The sequence below is a fragment of the Mastigoproctus giganteus genome, chromosome 1 (genome assembly GCF_048544385.1).
Source record: "Mastigoproctus giganteus isolate SK-2022 chromosome 1, ASM4854438v1, whole genome shotgun sequence".
Taxonomy (NCBI): Eukaryota; Metazoa; Arthropoda; class Arachnida; order Uropygi; family Thelyphonidae; genus Mastigoproctus; species Mastigoproctus giganteus.
Genome location: NC_143575.1, coordinates 18,330,766 through 18,350,937, shown reverse-complemented (window position 1 = coordinate 18,350,937; position 20,172 = coordinate 18,330,766). Strand labels below are relative to the sequence as shown.

Here is a 20,172-nt window from a genome sequence, read left to right as displayed (position 1 = left end):
GGGCCTTTTCCACCTAGTGTGGGGAGGACGGTGACGATATCACTGCACTAGCCGTGCAGACATTACATGCAGACAGACGAACGGACCAAAATTTGTCATATTAGGGCCATCCAAGTGTTCCATAGGGAACGGAAATTGTGAAGACAATAGGCGCATTGCGCCTACTTTTTTTGCTAAATACATTGCAGGTATAATCCACTTGAGAGCAACACTCTCCATTCAGTTACTTCGGCCTCTTCTTTCAGTGATGAATGAACACAACACACCTGAAATTCGATATTCTTTATTGTGACTGAGTGTTGATTTTTATTTTACATGTTTCGGTATAAAAGGTACATAGCATTGGTGATCTAGGCCCTACCTACACACACAGAGAGTACAAAGCCGTGAGATACAGGCGGTGTATCTCACACACAAACACACCAACGGCTCCCGGTGAGTCCAGACAGTTTCTTCCCAATTCCTCACGTCACCAGAACACGGTCCCTTAGGTACGTGGTTCGTCAATTGACGGTCTCCAATGATTTCTTCCTTCCTCAGTTGAAGTATCGAGACAAGTTCCAGCATAAAGAATGAAAATATCTTTGGATATTTTATTTATTATTTTTTTTTTTTTATATGGCAGTCGGTTGTAATTCTTCCTTAAACTCCTGTGTCCGATAGAGACAGAAAACTGAGGATCTCTCACTCTCTCTGAGGATCTGTTAGAGAAATTCTGGAGTACCGCATTGCACGCTATAAAAAAAATAAATTAATTAAAATGACTTCAAGAACTTGGTTAAGCAAAACAGGAATGTAATTTAAACCTTTTAAATTAATGTAAAGTTATTCGAAGAACTTTTTATTTAATTATAAAAGACAACTCCGCTGATCTTCTATGAATCATGAAAGATTTGAAGACACCTCATGTCCAATATCTTGACAATATATAGCAATAAACATTTCATTTCATTAATAATTACTTAAATGTTAAAGATTTATAATTATAATAAATTTATTTTTAATAAAGTATTTTTTCTAATAATACTCGGACTTATTTTTTACTTATTAAAAACCATTTTTTCTCTCCTCTCATTAAAGTTCGAACTTTTGATACGGGTTTTGCAAATTGTACAGAGGATTTTATCATGATTGTCGGTCACGCATCCTAATGATGTCATCAGAGGATCATATAACAGTGGATTATTCATATCAGTGAATCATCATCATCAGAGGATTATTCACATCAGAGGATCATATTATAACACTGGATTATTCATATCAGTGAATCATCATCATCAGAGGATCATATAACACTGGATTATTCATATCAGTGAATCATCATCATCAGAGGATCATATAACACTGGATTATTCATATCAGTGAATCATCATCATCAGAGGATCATATAACACTGGATTATTCATATCAGTGAATCATCATTGAGGATCCATGAGAGTAAATCATGCATATCTCGAACAAAAGAGAATCATATCATAATGGAAGATCACACTGGTATATACATTCTAATGATGTCGTCAGAGAATCATATTATAATAGTGGATTATTCAAATCAGTGAACCATCATCAGAGGATCATGCCATGATAGAAGATCATACATCATGATATGATACTATCTTCTGATAATACTGGTTTTATCAGAGGAACACGCCATGATTTCAGATTATACATACCGCCATGGATGTATGGTCCCCTTAATATCATGCTTATCTCAACATCAGAGGATCATATAATGGTGGCTCACTTTTTTTTGTTAGTTGTTGGCGCATCGGCTTCTGTGGCCATAATGCACCTCCCAAAGTTTTTGCATTTTTCTCTGATCCAAGCCCGAGGCGGGATTCGAACCTGCGACCTTTGAGTTGCCAGGCAGGCACTTTACCCACCTGACTAGCCCAGTCGGTGGCTCACACTCGTACATACAAAATGGAAACGGCCAACAAACTCATCATCAAGAGTCCGACTTAGAAAGCAGAGTACCCGACATCCTACAGGCCTATCGCACTTCTTTCAGTAGTTAGCAAATTGTTTTAAAAGCTACTGCACAAACGAATCCTCCAACACTACGAAGCAGCTGGCCTCCTAGCTGGGAATCAGTTTGGATTTAAACCAGGATCCTTCACAACAGACGCCCTCAGAAACCTAATTAACAAGGTCAAAGAATGTGGCAACAAGTATTTTCTCGTAATATCGATTGACTTTGCCGGAGCGTTCGACTCACTCTGGTGGCCGAGCATTTTGAGGGAAGTTAAAGTACCCATCAACCTCTATAAAGTCATAGAAACCTATCTCTCACAAAGAAACATTGAGATAAACACTCCATACAAAAAGATCGCAAGAACATTACACAGAGGATGTCCACAGGGGTCTGTATTAGGCCCACTGCTCTGGAACTTAGAATTTGATGAAATAAGATAAGTGTAAATCCAGTAAGAGTTTATGAGTTCTTGAGAATGAACCTAGCAGCGATGGGGGTGCAGGCCTTCGCAGATGACCTGATTTTGCAGTCCAAGCAAACTCCAGAGCCCAATTGGAAATCCTGGCTAATCAGGCCCTGCAGATACTCCAACAGTGGGCCAAGAAAAATTTCTGAACAATGTCACCGACAAAGACATCGTCGGCGCTGCTTAAAGGAACCCTGCGACTGAGACGACCACCCCAGATTAAGATTGATGGGACAACTATCAAGTTCGTCAGTCAACTAAAATACCTGGGTGTCATACTAGAGAATAAGTTATCCTTCTAACCACATCTCAAATTCCTAACACAAAAGATCAGAAACTACTCTGCCATAGTAGCTAGGGTCACAAGGCGAGACTGGGGTCTCAAAAAGCGTACACTAGCCTTATACTACAAGACAACCTTCCTCCCAATAATTACATACGCTTCAGCAATCTGGTACGACGAAATTGTCTTGGTCGTAAATAAGAGAACCTTGGATGCAATTCAACGCACCATCCTGCTCACTACCACCCACGCCTGCAGAACGGTGAGTAACCCAGCGCTGCAGGTGATAGCAGCAGTACTTCCACTTGATCTTGAAATCGCAAGAACAGGATTCCTCTACTACTTATCTAAGGGAATAACCACAACTTTCCTGGAATTTACAATAGACCCAACAAACAACCATAAGGAAGAAAAGATCCGGCTTCAGTCTCACCTGCTGCAGGTGTGTCAGGACAGGTGAGCCGAAACTACCAAAGGAGCAATCACCCACAAGTTCTTGCCGCAACTTGAAAAAATCTATCCAAAATCGCCTACTTAGTTCTTTCCAGGGTTGCAAACAACATACTTGCTAACTGGACACGGCCCCTTTAACGCAAAGTTAATGGACTTCGCCCATGTAGAGGACCCATGCTGTACATGTGGAGAGATCGAAACCTGGGAACACCTCATGTGCGAGTGTCCGCAATACGAGGATCTCAGGTGCATTCTAATCACGAGTATAAGATACCTCCCCAGAGCGCAAGGGCTTACTGGATTCAGAGGAGGAATACAGAGCCCTGACCAACTTCGCTCAAGAACTCTTCTGAAGAAGGAGAACGCTAAATGTAATACATCAGGAGTGAAAGACGACCAGCCAGATAACAAATCAAAACATCTTTTCAGACACCCCGGAATGATAATTATGTGGAAGATACTAGCTGTCTTGCTTAGGAATAGTAACGGTGCACTTCCTACAACGATACGAAGAAATAATGGAACCAAGAAACCCTGCCTATGTACCAACAAATATGAGACCTAAGTGAAACTGACAAATGTACTAACTGAAGATAGAGAACCAAAAACAAAGACATTCAACTTGGACGGGACACTGTCCCACGAGTGACTCTGCTACCGGACATGATCTTATGACTACACTACGACTGCTGCAGCCTCACTACCATGTAGCCAAATGGTGATCTGTACCATTTCCCTTGCCTGGTACCTTTTTTCCTCTCCCCGGCAGGGGGAGGAGGAGATGGTCTTCCTGTTTCCTCCCTCCCCTACCATCCCATATACTTCACCTGGTGAGGCATGGGCATGCCTTACTGACCACTTGGAGTTGCCTTCCCTATCGACCCCATACTTCAGTCTTATCCCCCCCCCCTAGTCTTCAGTCTCTTCCCCCTACTCTGACTAATACGCCAGCGTAAACCCCACACAAATAATCAAAATTAACGATTTCTAAATTGAAACCTGAACTACATTAACCTCTCCTGGCTTTTTCTAAATTGAAGTGTCCCCCGTTTTTTTTTTTCTTTTTTTTTCTAGGTCCTAGCCACCGAAATCTCAGAAAATTAGTTGGCAGGACCTGCCAGAGTATATATAAGCTACTAGGTTCCTGGTCTGCCTCCACGGGCATTTACAGCGTACTGTAACACACCACAACGTAAACTACGCGGAGATGGGGGAAATCCCCTGGTGCCGTTTGACCCTAAACACACTTATACCACTGATGTCATCGGAGTGCCATGTTGCCCCTACCTTAACCCATACCATTCATTATAACAAAATACTCACCCTGAGAAAATAGAAGTTGTCTCTCAGAGAAGCCATCCAAAGGAAATCAACACACACCACTCTTTAACATGAGTCCACATCGTAGTAATTGAGTTCAGTCAAGCAGAAATTGCCTTCGTTCAAAGAACTTACGTACAATAACACCACACTGGTAAAGTTATAGTCATTTTGCGCCATGATGTGGCCACTGGGTCTAGTTTGTTGGCACTGAGAGAAAGAGCAGCTAACTGAAATTCATCTCCCGAAGATCGTCGGTGGATGGTATACAAAACAAAGCATGAACTGGAGGACGCATTAGTCAAAAATAGTAATATGAACGCACAGTCGGAGTTCCAGGCACCCTCTGGAGTTTTAAGAAGAATAAAACGAAGAATTCTAGAGATATGTGGTGGATAGTCATGCTAAGGCATCATGAACCATCAAGGGACTTTGCTCCATTTGTGTGCTGTGAAAAGAAGAGGAAAATATTAAAAAATAGAACACCAAAGACATTCACGGATTTCCTTATTTTAAAATATTTCTGCGCATACTTCCATTAATTATATAAATTAATATTAATTATTAATCACTTAATTATTTTAATAATTAAAATGCAAAGATATTTTAAAGATTTTTAAATAGTTTAAACCTTTTAAAAATTAAGTTTTTCACTCTGATTTATGAATAAATTTTTTTTATTATCATAAAATTAAATATTATAAAATTTGTTTAAAATTAAAAATTTTAAATAATATTTTTTAAATCTTTTATTTTAAAGGGTCATTATACAAAGTACAATTTAAATTGGAAATAATATTAATTGAGGCATGGAGGGTATCATACCTTGATACCTCATGTCTTTATACATCGTTGGGCAGGTTTTCATCTGAAAAAAAAAAAAAAAACATTAATACATGAGCTTTGTTTATCGTTAAATTTTAATAAATGTATTTTTATTATTTCAAATAATTACATCATATCAGTTAACAAAATTAATGATTTCATAATATTTAATTATTTAAGATAAGAGAAGAAATATTAAAAATGAGAAATATAATTGAACTTGTGTAACAGATGGACTGCTTTGCAGCAGTGTTATTTTCTTGTTGAGATTTACTTTTCCAACAAATCTTAATATTTGATATTTAATTAATAATAATTATTATTGAAGAGAAGCTAACTGAAATTCATCTGCCGAAGATCGTCAATCACTTAATTATTCTAATAATTAAAATTCAAAGATATTTTAAGATTTTAAAATAGTTTAAACCTTTTGAAAGTTAAGTTTTTCGCTGTAATTTATAAATATTTTTTTTAAAATAAAATATTATGGAATTAAATAAAAGATTACGAAAATATATTTTAAATTAAAACTTAAATAAAATATTTATTGAAAATCGTTTATTTTAAAAGATCGTATACAAAGTATAATTGAAATTGGAAATAATTTTAATTGAAGCATGGAGTTGTCATACTGCGTGTCTTTATATTTATTAAATTCTTAATTATGCTTAATTAATTATTGAAATATTGATTTATATTGATCAACTGATTGATTGATTGATTTTAATTGATTCTTAATTATTAAAATATTTAAATTATGAATTTTTATGCCAGCAATGGGGATGCAGTACGAGAGAGCAGTGACATTATCCACCAGCTACCTGCGAGGAGTCCACTCGATGTTCAAACTGTATAACCAGCATCCATTATTTGCAGGGGGGATAGTAAAGCTCTCCCTGAAGCTTTCTTGAAATACTGTACAGGGAAACAGACGTGTCTTTCTAATGCGTGCTCCAATTTAAGAACATACATCTGATTGCACGGTAATACCATTTAGTGATACTTAAAATGAAACCAAATCGAAAATTGGATATCCCCCAAGCGATGCGGTAGTGCACAGTTCTGCAAAAGATCGAACAGCTAATATCCTATACAAAAGCCATAAGAAAAGAATTTAAAATCTCCAAATCATCAAATAAGAATGCCCATCGTCATAAATCTCACAAGACATTTTAAGCCACCCAATCGTGCGTACTGATTTCTATTTCGTACAATGAGAATATTTCGTGCTTAGCTTGTAGACCGAGGTGAAAGGAGATTGTAGGAGAAACCGATAATCATGACGTCACGAAATATCGAAGGAATTGGACCCACAATTAGATCACCCCCAAAGCCGATTTTGCAGGAAATAGCATGCAACTATTACGTTAATATTTATACTTTACGACTACTGGGACCATACATTACGCTTCCTTCATAAATATATCCAATATAAAGGCAATAAAGACAATTTTTTCTTCATTCGTTCAGCCACATTAATGGATGACTGCGAAACAAATCTCGTTTGTCTTTTTTTCTTTAGGCTTAAGTAAGCCTATTCATAAAAACCTCCAACTGCAGCCACGTACAAAGACAATTTAATCCAAGAACCCTTCCTTCTGCACACTACGCAGAACTTAACGTGATCAGCAAAAATTAAATCAAGTCTAATGATTTATTTCTCACGCGAAATCCTCTTTTGACCATTCACCATAAATAAAATGCAAGGTTTGATCGCTCCTGCAGCGTCATTTAAGCAATAAGCTTCCTCGACCAAGAAATTAATTAGATTTTTAAAATTCCACGTTTGCCTGCGAGTATTACCCCGAAAACGCATCCTAATAGTATCTTAAGAAGTAAATTATTAAGTTTATTCAAGCATATCCTAGCTCATTACATTAGGATTGTAGATGGAAGGATGTCCCTCTTTTTTTTTAAGCGTCTCTTCAGCAATAGTTCCTTGCCTCCCACTTCGATGTTCATCGCCTAGCTACTTGACTACGTTATGTCTCTCAGCGAGAACGAACCAATGTAAATTTTTTTTTCTCCTAATAGTTTATCCATCTAGATGATGGGTTATCGTATATTGCCAAGAGAAGCAATCAAGGATGGAAGTTGTAGCCAACATTTTTATTTCGTTTCCAAATCTTCAAGTTATTTCTACAATCTACTTGCAAGAAAAAACATCTTTACATACCTTGATTAAATTTTTCCTCGAGTAAAAATAACCTATCGACTGTTATTAATGGCATCTCTGCCTATGGGTTATTTTCTTTACGTTTGAAGTATTGGTTAAGTCAGGATGAGGAACTGAGGCCTGCATATCGAACGACCCAATTTCAGCAAGCCCAACAGCTCCATTAATTGTTAAAAATAGAAAATATTAAACAACCTATTTTTAAATAAAGGGGGGAGCGTATTGATGGTAAGTAAAAAATATCTGAACACCTAAACTGTATAATTTCTTTTATTTTCCTAAAATGAGTCGAGTTCAGGACTTTGCGGTTCACATAGATGGGGTATTCCCACTAAAATGATGCCCCAAAAGATGCCACCGACCTCTTTCTGCACCTGCAGAGGTTACCTTAATTTCCACTGCTGCAGGGACCCCCACAACAGCTGAAACATGCCTAAATATTTTAAAAAAGTATTCATGAACAAGACACAGCGCCGAGTTGTCTTGAACAGAAGAATAAATCAAGCTTTTTGGTTTTAAAATTCACCACCGGAAGAGAACTGTTTCTACTTTCTTAAAAGAGAATCAATTTCAATTTTTCACCTGCAATCCGTTCACTTCTTTCTAACATGAGGCACAAGAGACTGCTGTACTTGTAGCAGTAGGGTCTTTGGAGCATCAGCGACTAAGGCCATATTGCTCAGCATATATTGTTTGTAAATTGCTTGTGTTCTGTGGTCAATTTTCTATTTGCTGGATGGAAAACCCAAGTTTCCAGGAGAAAAAACCATGCTACCGCTTGTGAGACCAACTGAGCCCCGTTGTCAAAAAGACTCATAAAAGTTCCTCCTGCCATCGACGGGACTCGAACTCATGTCTTTTCCACCCGATGTGGGAAGGATAGTGATCCTAGATGCAAGCAATCTAAGAAGGGGCCACATTTGAGCAACATTTATAATCCAATATTTAAATATGGCTCGCTCTAGGTTCGTTTTGTATGGCCGGGAGAAGCAAAACTTTCTCACCCTGTTAAGTTAAACTGGTACACTTTCTTTAACGGGTTTCCGTGATAACGAAGTTACCATCAAGAAACTAATGATTAATTAGTCCTTGCCACGGAGACAGGTCAGCGAGTGGGCATAAAAATGTATATTGCTAATAAACAAAAATTATCCTTCATTGATGGCATATTTGAAGGACACAGATTACTGTTCAATCTCCGAAAATCGAAGTATCGACTATCGCCCCAAGAAGTGTCAATCATTAGTAATTTGTCGTCGCTTTTAACTTACTGGACGATCATGGACAAGTCACGTGACAGCAAACGCAATCGTGATTGCTTAATGAAAGGACACTCACCCTAATCACATACCATTAACAAAAACACGTACCTCCTCTCTCTTAAAATCTATATTGGTCCTGACAGCTCTCTGGTTCAAGGATAACGGCGGTCTAAAATTGTTCCCCAGAGGTGCTTTTGGGTTCAGCTCATCCCCTTGCATCAACTTCCGGAGGATGTAGAGCTATAAAAGGAGAAAACAATAAAATTTGTAGCTCGCAGATGTCTGGCAGCGACAATAACACATTTTACCAGTTAGTACCATAATTAACATCAACAGGCATGGTTTGGTGCAGTTAGTAAAAAAAAATGTCTGCTGGAGGATAAATTAATTGCTCTAAATTGTCTGAGCCAACAGTCTACTGGGCACTATGACCAGAAAGTAGTAATATTTTATAGCCACGCCATAAGCTCCGATTTGTTCAGCTTTCAGACTTGAAGTAGTAAACAGTGGATAATGACAGAGTTCGTTCAAATACCTCCTCAGAGAATAGCGTTGGTGTTTGAACTTTTATGTTTTCTTTGTCTCCGAAGATTTGGAAACTGCTCGCAATTAAAGGCTCCATTAATTATGAGGAAGTGGTATAGTAAAATAGAAAAGCCAAATAACAACAGCTTAAGAGTAAGAGCTTTGCGCATTAAAAGCTTCAAGTACGATAATAAAATATTTATATAAGGAAATCTTCAATCTTAAACACTGCAAAATAACGTATCTATTGGAAGCGAAGCGCTCGCAATATATATTCAAATTTAGCAACGCATAAATTGCTGTCACTCGACTCTGATGATATTTTGATTTCTTCTTAAGCAATTTCATTTTGGAGCGTATGAGGTAGTTAGTATTCTTAACGGCTGCTTTCCAGGAAAAACTGAAGATTTTATTCGCAGCAGTTAAACAGAATTTTTTAGAATTATTTGCCAATTAGCAAACAGAATTGGCAGCACCAAAAGATAATTATTTGCCAATCAGCAAAACCAAAAGATAATTATTTGCCAATCAGCAAAACCAAAGGAGAATTATTTGCCAATCAGCAAAACCAAAGGAGAATTATTTGCCAATCAACAAAACCAAAGGAGAATTATTTGCCAATCAACAAAACCAAAGGAGAATTATTTGCCAATCAGCAAAATCAAAGGAGAATTATTTGCCAATCAGCAAAAGCAAAAGAGAATTATTTACCAATCAGCAAAACCAAAAGAGAATTAATTACCAATCAGCAAAACCAAAAGAGAATTATTTACCAATTAGTAGCTGCTGTTTCTCAGTTACTTATCTACTGAAAGAAGCAGTTCCTTGGTTACTTTCAACAAATGCTATTTACCATCTAAGAGATTTTTATTTACCAATTACTAAATGTTCGGCGAGTGCCTCCATTATTCATTATTAAATTTAAATACATTAACAAGCAAATTACCAACCATTTAGTTCGTTTACTACCTAGTAAATATTATTTTCCAGATAGTAAATGTTTATTTATCACTAAATGTTTATTTACCAACTACAGACGTTTACGAGGGGGTTCAAAAAAAAAAAAGATTTGTATTCGCCCAGAACTAGTGATAGAAAGATATTTTTTGTTTGACACCTTAAAATGTCTATAGCAACCACACAAATTTTGGTTTTGATCTGATAGTTCATTTTTTGTTTGCAGTGCTGAATAAAGTGAAGTGTCGCAATGGATAAAGTGGAATACAGATGATTGTTTCTCTTTCTGCAAGGGGAAATATCCAAAACAATCCACGAAGAAATTGTCGCAGTTTATGGAGAGGACTGCCAAGGTTACAGCGTTACATTGGTATAAACAGTCAAGTGTGAAGAACTTCGTTTCTTGATGAAGAAATCCCAGGACGCCCAGCAACTTCTGTAACAGAGGGGAGTGTTGCAAAAATTGAGGCATGAATCCTGGAAGATCACCGTATTGGCGTAAAAGAATTAGCTTCAAAGCTCCAAATTAGTGTAGAGTCTGTGGAAAACATCATCCATCAACAGTTGCATATGAGTAAAGTGTCTGCTAGACGGTTCCCAGACTTCTGACCAGAAGAAGGAAAGGGCACAATGCATACATGAAATGTTGTCGATGTGCCAGAAAAACCGAAATATTGCCGCATCCTGCTTATTCCCCTAACCTCGCATTTCTTTCTCTTTCCTTCGCTGAAGTCCTTTCTTTGGGGAAAGTAGTTTTCTGCTGATGATGAGGCGATTTCTGCTGGGAAGTCGTGGTTTGAAGGATAGTCAGAGGACCTCTACAAAACTGGTCTGCGGAAGTATATTGAGAGGTCGCAGGAATGTGTCATTTTGTTTGGTGACTATGTTCAAAGAGTGTAATCCATGGTATTTGTTTCAACCTTCTACCACAATTATTTCTGGGTGACCACAAATCTTTTTTCAACTCTCCCCCTCGTATTTACCAACTAGCAGACATTTATTTACCATAGCACGTGTTTACTTACCAAATAATAAATTTTTATTTGCCAACTAGTAAATGTTCGACGTACCCTTCATTCATTGCTAAGTTTCAATATCCTTACCACTAAATTATTATTTACCAGCAGTTGTTTACCACTAACAACAGATGTTTATTTACTAACTTAAAAATTATTCTTTTTTTTTTTTTTTTTGTTATTTATTGGCGAATCGGCTTCTGCACCTCCCAAGGTTCTTGCACTACTCTGATCCAAGCCCAAGGCGGGATTCGAACACGCGACCTTTGGGTTGCCAGGTAGGCACTTTACCCACCCGGCTAGCCCGGTCGGCAGTAAATTACTCATACTTAAAATCTAGTAGATATTATATGCCAACAAGTAGCTGGTGGTAATTGAAAAGGTTCCATTTCATACAGATGTCGCTGCGTTAGCTTAACGAAGCACTAAAAACTTGCATTTATATATTTAAACTGATATTTTTAATTTAAATTTATTTTGGCATTTAATTAATCCATTTAAATTTACTGCTACATTTATAATATTTATAATTCTTAGCAATGAATAATATAATTATCCACTCTAATGGGACGGAGGTTTTTCATTCTATTTAAAATGCAGCTTCTTCTCCCCCCCCATCCCACAAAGTAGAAATAAGTTAAAACCACAAATGAAAAAAAAATCTTTGAACAAAGCCAAAGTCTGGAAGCCATCGTGGTTAATAAATAACACCCTATCGAGACTCTTGCGAATACAGTTTAATCACAAAGTACAATAAACTGGCGGTTGTCATGGAAACGAGGCAAATTGAGAGCGTTGAATCTATGATCATGTTTCCAAAATAATATCCTGAATGGCTTTGATCAACTAATTATTTTCAGAAGTTTGACCACTCACCTGCTGCTTTGTAATATAGATAGGCTTGTTCATAACTATCCACGTGACCGTCTCATGACATCCGGGCAGGGTAAGAGACCCTTCATACGTCATGAAGAATGGAGTGTCCGGAAGAAGGTCATGTACGGATAAGTGTTTAAGGGTTGCCTCTTGACCTGCAAATAAATAAGCAATAAATTCACTTAATTTCCCAAAGTCTGGCAAAAATAAGAAGTCATTTAATCGTTAAAAATAAAACTAATTCTTACTAATTATTGGTAATTATTCTGCGCACGTAACTGACGTCATTTGCAGTAAAATATTGAAATTTTAAAAGAAAAGAAGACGTGTGTCTGAAACAGCACACCCACTAGAAAAACAAAGTTAATTAGAAAGAAATTTTTTGTCCAACTTAGCGGTTGGAAGAAAGCAAAAGGCAAAAATACAGACCATAATTAACTTGAAACCTTTCGCAACAACACACGAAAGTAACGCAAACAAAAAGGCGCATGCGCAGGAATATCACAGCAATTGAATCGGTTTTCATACAAAAATCATGTCAATTTCCTATTTACATGATTTTTGTATTAAATCATGTCAATTTCCTATTCACATGATTTTTGTATTAAATCATGCCAATTTCCTATTCGCATGATTTTTGTATTGAATCATGCCAATTTCCTATTCGCATGATTTTTGTATTGAATCATGTCAATTTCCTATTCACATGATTTTTGTATTTATTAACATGATTTAATACAAAATCATGTCAATTTCCTATTCACATGATTTTGTATTAAAAGGTGAAATATCATTTATGATACTTCACTTTATAATTCCCTTGATCGCTTTCACATCAGTTCCACCTACCGGGAATAAATTAAACTAAAAACTTTAACCACAATTAATCCATTCCCGAGTCTAGAAAGCAGCAATTTATCCAACACATTTTCTTTTTTAAATGTCAAAACTGGATTTCTAACAATTCAACATTAGGAGAGGGAATTTTGAGCAAAAAAAAAGAAAGATCGAATAAAAAAATAGTGTCTTCTCGGCCTCTTTTAAGCCTATACAATAGTAAATAAGTACTGAATAAATTTGATAAATAATAAAAACTGTCTTTTAATTATTCGTACGAATGCTAAAAACGTTCTCTGAAGACATCCTTACAAATCCGTGGTCGATGTTGCTGCCTCGTTTTAATTAGTGCTTATATTAAGATAATTATTAAGAAATTCCTCTGGAACACACTATATTAAATAAATAACAATCTCTGTTTGGTTAATTTCCGAGCAATCTTCCTGTAAAGAAAAACATCTAATTAAAAAGTACACCAGATTCGCTCCCATGGCAACAATCCACACAGAACGACACGCTCCTTTATTAATATTGATTCTTTACTTCCAGAAGGACCTTGCTTCTTTTTTTTTAGGAAAGGTTAACAAAAACTGTCCTCGTTCTGTTGCTTTATAAAAGGTTCCAATAGGGTAAGGTTAATTAAGATTTGACAGAAGCAGTAACTATGGATTGATGGGACATCTATTCTTTTCCTAAACGCTTAGCAACCCAGTGCCCGGATGTTCAAAAAGATATCATGCACTTTGTACCATTATAATACGACCTTATAGAGAGACATCATCATACTTATTCCACTGATTTCAATTAATGGTCAAAATCTTAGTGCTCTTCACTAGTTTCGAAAGGTTTAAAGTAAGAGTAATATTAAAATGACATAATCAGCAGCCCTTGTGGTAGCCCAGTTGGTAGAATCGCTGTCCTCGCCACACCGGCTGAACAAGACCTGGGTTCGAGTCAAAGTCGGTGAGGAGAGATTTTTTATGTGCCTTTTTCACAACGTGGCTGAATTAGCCAGTCTCATGCGAGGGTAGCATGGTTTTTTTCTCTAGGATATTCAGATTTTTCATCCAGAAAACCTATCACAGAACACACACAATTTACAGACAGTATATACAGAGCAATATGGCCTTAGTCGCTGATGCTCCTAAAACCGAAAACAACAACTAAAAGCATCGCTTTATGGTCTACTTAAAAGCGAAGAAAAAGGTCTACAGTTCCGAGTTGCTGCTATACATACACTCGATAGCTCCAAGAGAGAGAAAATAAAATTTAAAAGTACACAGTTAAGGTGAAGATATTTTTTGGTATTTAATTACATTGTTTATTTCGGTAATTTTGCGGTTCGTGCCTCAAAAATATGCAGTCAGAACTTGTATGGAATTTTTTCACACTGTGGCCCATTTAGTCGGTCTGAGAGAAAAACAGCACAGAAAGCATTTTTATTAAAATTGATTTCCTAAATAGACAATCTCTATTAATTGCAAACATTAATTCTCACTATCTGAAATAAATTTTAATTTTTTTTTTCTCATTATAGTATTGGTTTTAATAGATTGTGACACTCAATATTAAAATTTAAATTAGTAACATGAATAGAGTTCGATTACCTACCAGGAAAAGTAGTAAATTATCCAGAAAGAAATTAAATAAATGCAGTCTAATAGCTAAGGGTTAAACAGGGGCAGAGGGACCGCGTACATTTATCTTAAGACTCGAGATTTTATCAACCTTTCCCTAACATGGTAAGACCAAAAGATTGACTACATCAATGAAACCAAGATTTGCTGTAGTATTTGCAGAAATCTAGATAACCATTTAAATTACTTTAATTAATTTCTAATTATACCAAATAACATTTCTTTTTTCCTCCACTGTACACTTAAACATGTAGAAATAATCTACCACACGTATAAATTCAAAATAATTATTTCTACGCAGACTTTGCAACATCACCAAAGAAAGGTGTTTCACCCTTTAGATCATTCACCATGTGGTTTCTTACTCTGCTGGCTGCTGTTTGGGTTAATCAAACATCAGAGCATTCCCCACTCCTTTTCAATCAACTGTCCATTAGCAGATGAAGGGTTCCCCTTAATGACAAGCAGACTTGATGTTATTAATCATAAGCAAAATGATCCGCTCTTTTCCGTTCTTAATATCCGCGGAATTACAATGCCAATCAGTGCTACCAATGTATCTCGAATTCACCCTACTCAAGAAGAAAAAAATAATAAAAAAACTATCCTTTTGGCTAAGTAAAGTACAAGCTTGTAAGGTCATTATCTTCGTCTTCACTACTTTACACGTGGGGTATTAATATGTCACGCGCTAATCTGACAAATAACTGATTGTTCTAAATCGAATTTCCACTGCCACTCCTCCTTGAAGTTTAAAAAAGAAGAAAAAAGAAACTTTACTAATTTAAAACGGATTTTCAAGGCAAATTAAATATGAAAAATGTAACCGAAGGGGAAAAAGACAGATTATTAGCCCTAATAAATAATAAACCAGGATATCGAATTTAATTCAGATGAAAATTTAAATATAAGTTTAAATAAGATGCATGTTTAAAGGAATCGGTAATGTGTATTTCGAATCTAAGAAACCACAAATCCTGTTTGCTGGATGAAAACCCTAATTTCTGGAATAAAAACTATGGAATGGTTTCCCGAATGTATTTTCCACTTATCAATGACTATTTATTAGATCAAAACCAATTTTAACTTCTCATCTTCAAATTAATAAATAATGAATGGTTTTATCTGGCATCAAATGTACTGCAAATGAAAAAGGCTGAACAAAAGGTGCTTACATACATGCATGTCCACATACAAGTGGAGATATGATAAAAAAATTATATAATAGTTAATAAAAATGAGGCAGAAAAGCGATTGCTCATTTAGGATTATTTATTTTAATTATTTTTAAATTCCTTTTACTGTTCTATTATTTTATGATTGTCAGACTAAATTTTGCAATTCTACCCAAGGCTCAAGGGGTAGAATTTTTTTCAGCCTGGTCTGTACTTGTTAACAGGAGAGACTGCTTCTACAGGGATGGTATACACTTAAATAGAAATGTGCAAGAATATTTGCTGATGCTATCGAGGCAGTGTTAGGTGGGTCGGAAAACTCCTAGCTTGGGGGGGGGGAATACAAGGACTAATAGATTAACAGTAGCCACTGGCAGAGGTGAAAGTGATTCTTGCACTGCTTCTATTGGAATGAGCAGAAGCCTGGAAAACAAGATGCAGGATATTTCAGAGACTGCTGGGAGTCATTGCGGTACAAGTAAAACAAGTAAACACATGGGTTATGTTAGGGTAGCTAAGAATAGGAACAGGTGCATGTATACTTGCGTGTACTCCAACGCTAGTAGTGTGGTAAATAAATTTGATGAATTTCAGGTGTTGCTCAAAACTTCAAAGGCAGATATTATTGGGATATCACAGACGTGGTGTCACACAGATATAAGGAATGCAGAACTGCAATTTGGGGAATGCAATGTGTACAGAAAGGATAGACAGGACAGGAAGGGAGGAGGGGTTATGCTATTAGTTACGAAACATAAAATCCAAGGAATTGAAGCCAGTCGACATTGCTGAACAGTGCAGTGTCGAGTCAGTTTGGTGTGACATAAGCATTGGGAGATCAAAATTGAGAGTAGGAGTGTGCTATAGGCCTAATGACTCTGATGAGTATAATAAGGAACTGTACAGGGAAATAGAGTGGGCCAGTAAATCAGAGAGTCTTATAATGGGAGATTTTAATTTCCCAGATATTGACTGGAATTTGTGGGTTGGTCACTCACACACTAGCAAGGTTTTGGTGGATTTATTGGATGATTGTTTTCTACATCAGCATGTTCGGGAGGCAACTAGAGGGAGTAATACTGTTGATCTGATTATCAGTAGTGATTCTTCATGCATTAAGAATCTGCAGATAAATGAACCACCAGGTGGCAGTGATCACAGTGTGCTGAAGTGGGATTTACTCAAAGAGGTAACTACTATCAGGGGTAAAGGGAAGGGATTTTGCTTTCGTAAAGGCGACTACGATGGTCTGAGACAGTATTTAAATTCTATACAGTGGGACCAACTGATGATGTTACGAATAGCAAATTTAAAATGGGAAACATTCAAAGAACTTATCTTGGAAGCTACTAGGCTTTATATACCAACTAAGAAATATTGTTCAAGGTTTAGGCCTAAAGGGATGTCAGATAAACTAATGAGACATATGGCAGAGAATAAAAATGCATGGGATACATATAAATTAATGGGTGACATGGAAGCCTATGATAGATATAAGCTGGTCTGTAACCAAGTCACAAAGGAGATTAGGCAGACAAAGGCAGATTATGAGAAATCCTTGGCAAAGGATGCAAAGAAAAACAACAAAAAGTTCTTTACCTATGTAAACTCTAGAAGGAAAGGGAGAATCAGATTGATCCACTGGATATTGATAGTTCAACAGTTGGGGATCCTTCTCAGGTGGCTAACAAACTAAACGAGTATTTTGCATCTACATTCACACATGAGGAATTATTCAGGAAGGGGAATGCCAGAGGTGAAGTAAACTCTGGCAGTGAGCTAGATGATTTTGTAATAACTGAGAGGAAAGTGGAGGAGAGATTGTTGAAGATAAACATAAAAAAGGCACCCGGGGTGCCTTTTTTATGTTTATCTTCATGTTATGAGAGCTTCTTTGGACTCAGGGGAGGTACCCATAGACTGGAGAAATGCACATGTGACGCCAATTCACAAAGGACGATCAAAGGCTGACACAAGTAATTATAAACCTGTGAGTTTAACTTCTGTTCCAGGAAAATTAATGGAGGCACTGGTTAAAGATGCACTGCAGGATCATCTAGACAAGACTTCAGTTATAGCTCGGACACAGCATGGTTTTGTTAAGGAAAAGTCTTGCCTGACCAATTTGATTGGATACTATGATGCAGTCATAAAAGAACTGGATGCAGGGAATAACTTTGATATTATATACTTGGATCTTAGGAAGGCTTTTGATACTGTTGCACATGGAAGACTGCTGCACAAATTGGAGCAGTGTGGCATTGGAGGCAAATTGCTGCTATGGATAAAGGGGTGGTTGAGGGGGAGAAGACAGAGAGTGGTAATCAATGGACACTGCTCATCGTGGACTAATGTTATTAGTGGAATCCCTCAAGGTTCAGTATTGGATCCATTTTTGTTTCCTGTATTTATAAATGATATTGATCATGGTATATTGGGCTTAATGTCCAAGTTTGCAGACGATACAAAGGTTGGCAGGGTTGTTAAGGACACTACTGACGCTATGCTGTTGCAACAGGATCTGGAAAGGTTGAGCAGATGGGCTGAGAGGTGGCAAATGAAGTTTAACATTGACAAATGTAAAGTATTACATATGGGAAACAGTAACCCCAGAACAACGTATGAACTATGCAGTACTACACTGACAGTGGTAGAGAATGAAAGGGAATTGGGGGTGGTTGTGCAGGCAGATATGAAGTTCTCTGAGCAGTACAGACGGGCTGCAAGAGTAGCTCATGGTGTCTTGTCAATGATATACAGGAATTTTTCTAGCAGGGATAAGGAGGTGATTATTCCCTTGTATAAGGCAATGGTCAGGCCACACCTTGAGTACTGTATATAGGTCTGGAGGCCTTATTTCAAGAAGTATGTAGAGCTGCTGGAACGAGTACAGAGAAGGGCAACAAGATCAGAGAATGGAATAAAGTGTGCTCTTACGAAGAAAGGCTTAAGTTTTGCAAATTACAGTGTCTGGAGACTAGGCAACAGCGAGGTGATCTGATAGAGGTGTATAAAGCCTTGAATGGTTTGAGCATGCTAAATGCCGATGAGATTCTTCCTCTTGCTCAGAATAATCACCTGACAGGGCATAAATTCAAATTGAGGAAAGACATGTAGGATAGAGGTGCTGAAATTTGCCTTTAGCCAGCGGGTAGTTGCCTTTAGCCAGCATCCCTTGTTGTGGAAGTTGATAGCATAAATAAATTTAAGGCTCAGCTGGACAAGTATTTCGAACGAACGGAGGGGTGAAATGGGAGTGGGTTTTTTTTTTTTTTTTTTTTGGCTGATGCTGCATAAGATTGCTTTTTTGCATCATATGCCTCTACTAATGCTAAAACTAATCATTTCACTTCTTGATATTAATAAATGGGAAATAGTTTTAGATATCAGCAGGCTGAATTGCAAACAAAACAACTGATATGTGCATTAGGCTCGAAAGCAACTAAGGCTATGAGGCTACAGTGTATTGTGTCTATAAATTATATGTATTCTATGCTTCGATTTGCCTGTTTGCTGGACGAAAAATCTCAAGATTTCGGAGAAAGACCTTGGAATTCTCGATCAAGACAGGAAATAGTCGAACAAAATATACTGATCTATCCACATACAAGTAGAGTTAATGCAAAATTGGAGAGAGAATTATTAATTATACTAAAACTTCACTTGTTCAAAGCTAAAATAAATGAATATTTTCAACAGAATCAGTTATACTTGAAACAAAATACTTTGTTGTTGTTGTTGGGTTTTAGGAGTCAGCGACCAAGGCCATATTGCTCCTTGTATATTGTCTGTAAATTGGTGTTCTGTGGTCGATTTTCTGTTTGCTGGGCTGACAACCTGAGTTTCCGGGAGAAAAACCATGCTACTCTCGCCTGAGACCGACTAACTCGGCCACGTTTTCAATAAGGCCCATAAAAATTCCTCACGTCATCGACTGGGCTCGAACTCAGGTCTTTACCACCCTGTGTGGGGAGGACAGCGATCCAATTAACTGTGCTACCCGCGATGGCACAAAATAATGAAGTCCTAAACAATTAACAAAATGAACAACGAAGTTGAACAGGAACCAAATGGACAAATAAATAAAACAAATATTAATCTACTATAGACAGATACAATAGGACATTAAAATGAGATTGAATAATGGTACCTTTAATAATAAATGGTTCGCAGAACTTGAACATAAAGGATTAAACAGTCGGTCAGTTCAACAAACAGTTTACTGTTGAGTATCAATAGATTCCACGTTGCTAATCTTATTATGTTCCTCACAATGATTTTGATAAACATAGAGGGGAAAGCGTTAACAAGATATATCCACATACTTACCAAAACTTACCATTTCCACATTGGCTAAACAGATTTTACTCCGACATTTTCGGGATCTCT

At 36.9% G+C, this 20,172-nt stretch overlaps 1 protein-coding gene across 1 annotated transcript in view; it reads right to left on the bottom strand.

Annotated features, from left to right (window-relative positions):
• Window positions 1-323: 323 nt before the first annotated feature.
• LOC150090598 (carbonic anhydrase-related protein 10-like) overlaps window positions 324-20,172 on the bottom strand; it is a 172,573-nt gene continuing 152,724 nt past the window's right edge. Inside the window, exons 7-11 of the mRNA XM_090378976.1 lie at window positions 12,135-12,289; window positions 8,869-9,000; window positions 5,323-5,365; window positions 4,501-4,945; window positions 324-735 (exon numbers count right to left, since the gene is read on the bottom strand). Of these exons, the coding sequence (XP_090235102.1) occupies window positions 4,920-4,945; window positions 5,323-5,365; window positions 8,869-9,000; window positions 12,135-12,289 (356 nt within the window). The 3' untranslated portion in view covers window positions 324-735; window positions 4,501-4,919. The remainder of the gene's footprint in view (window positions 736-4,500; window positions 4,946-5,322; window positions 5,366-8,868; window positions 9,001-12,134; window positions 12,290-20,172) is intronic.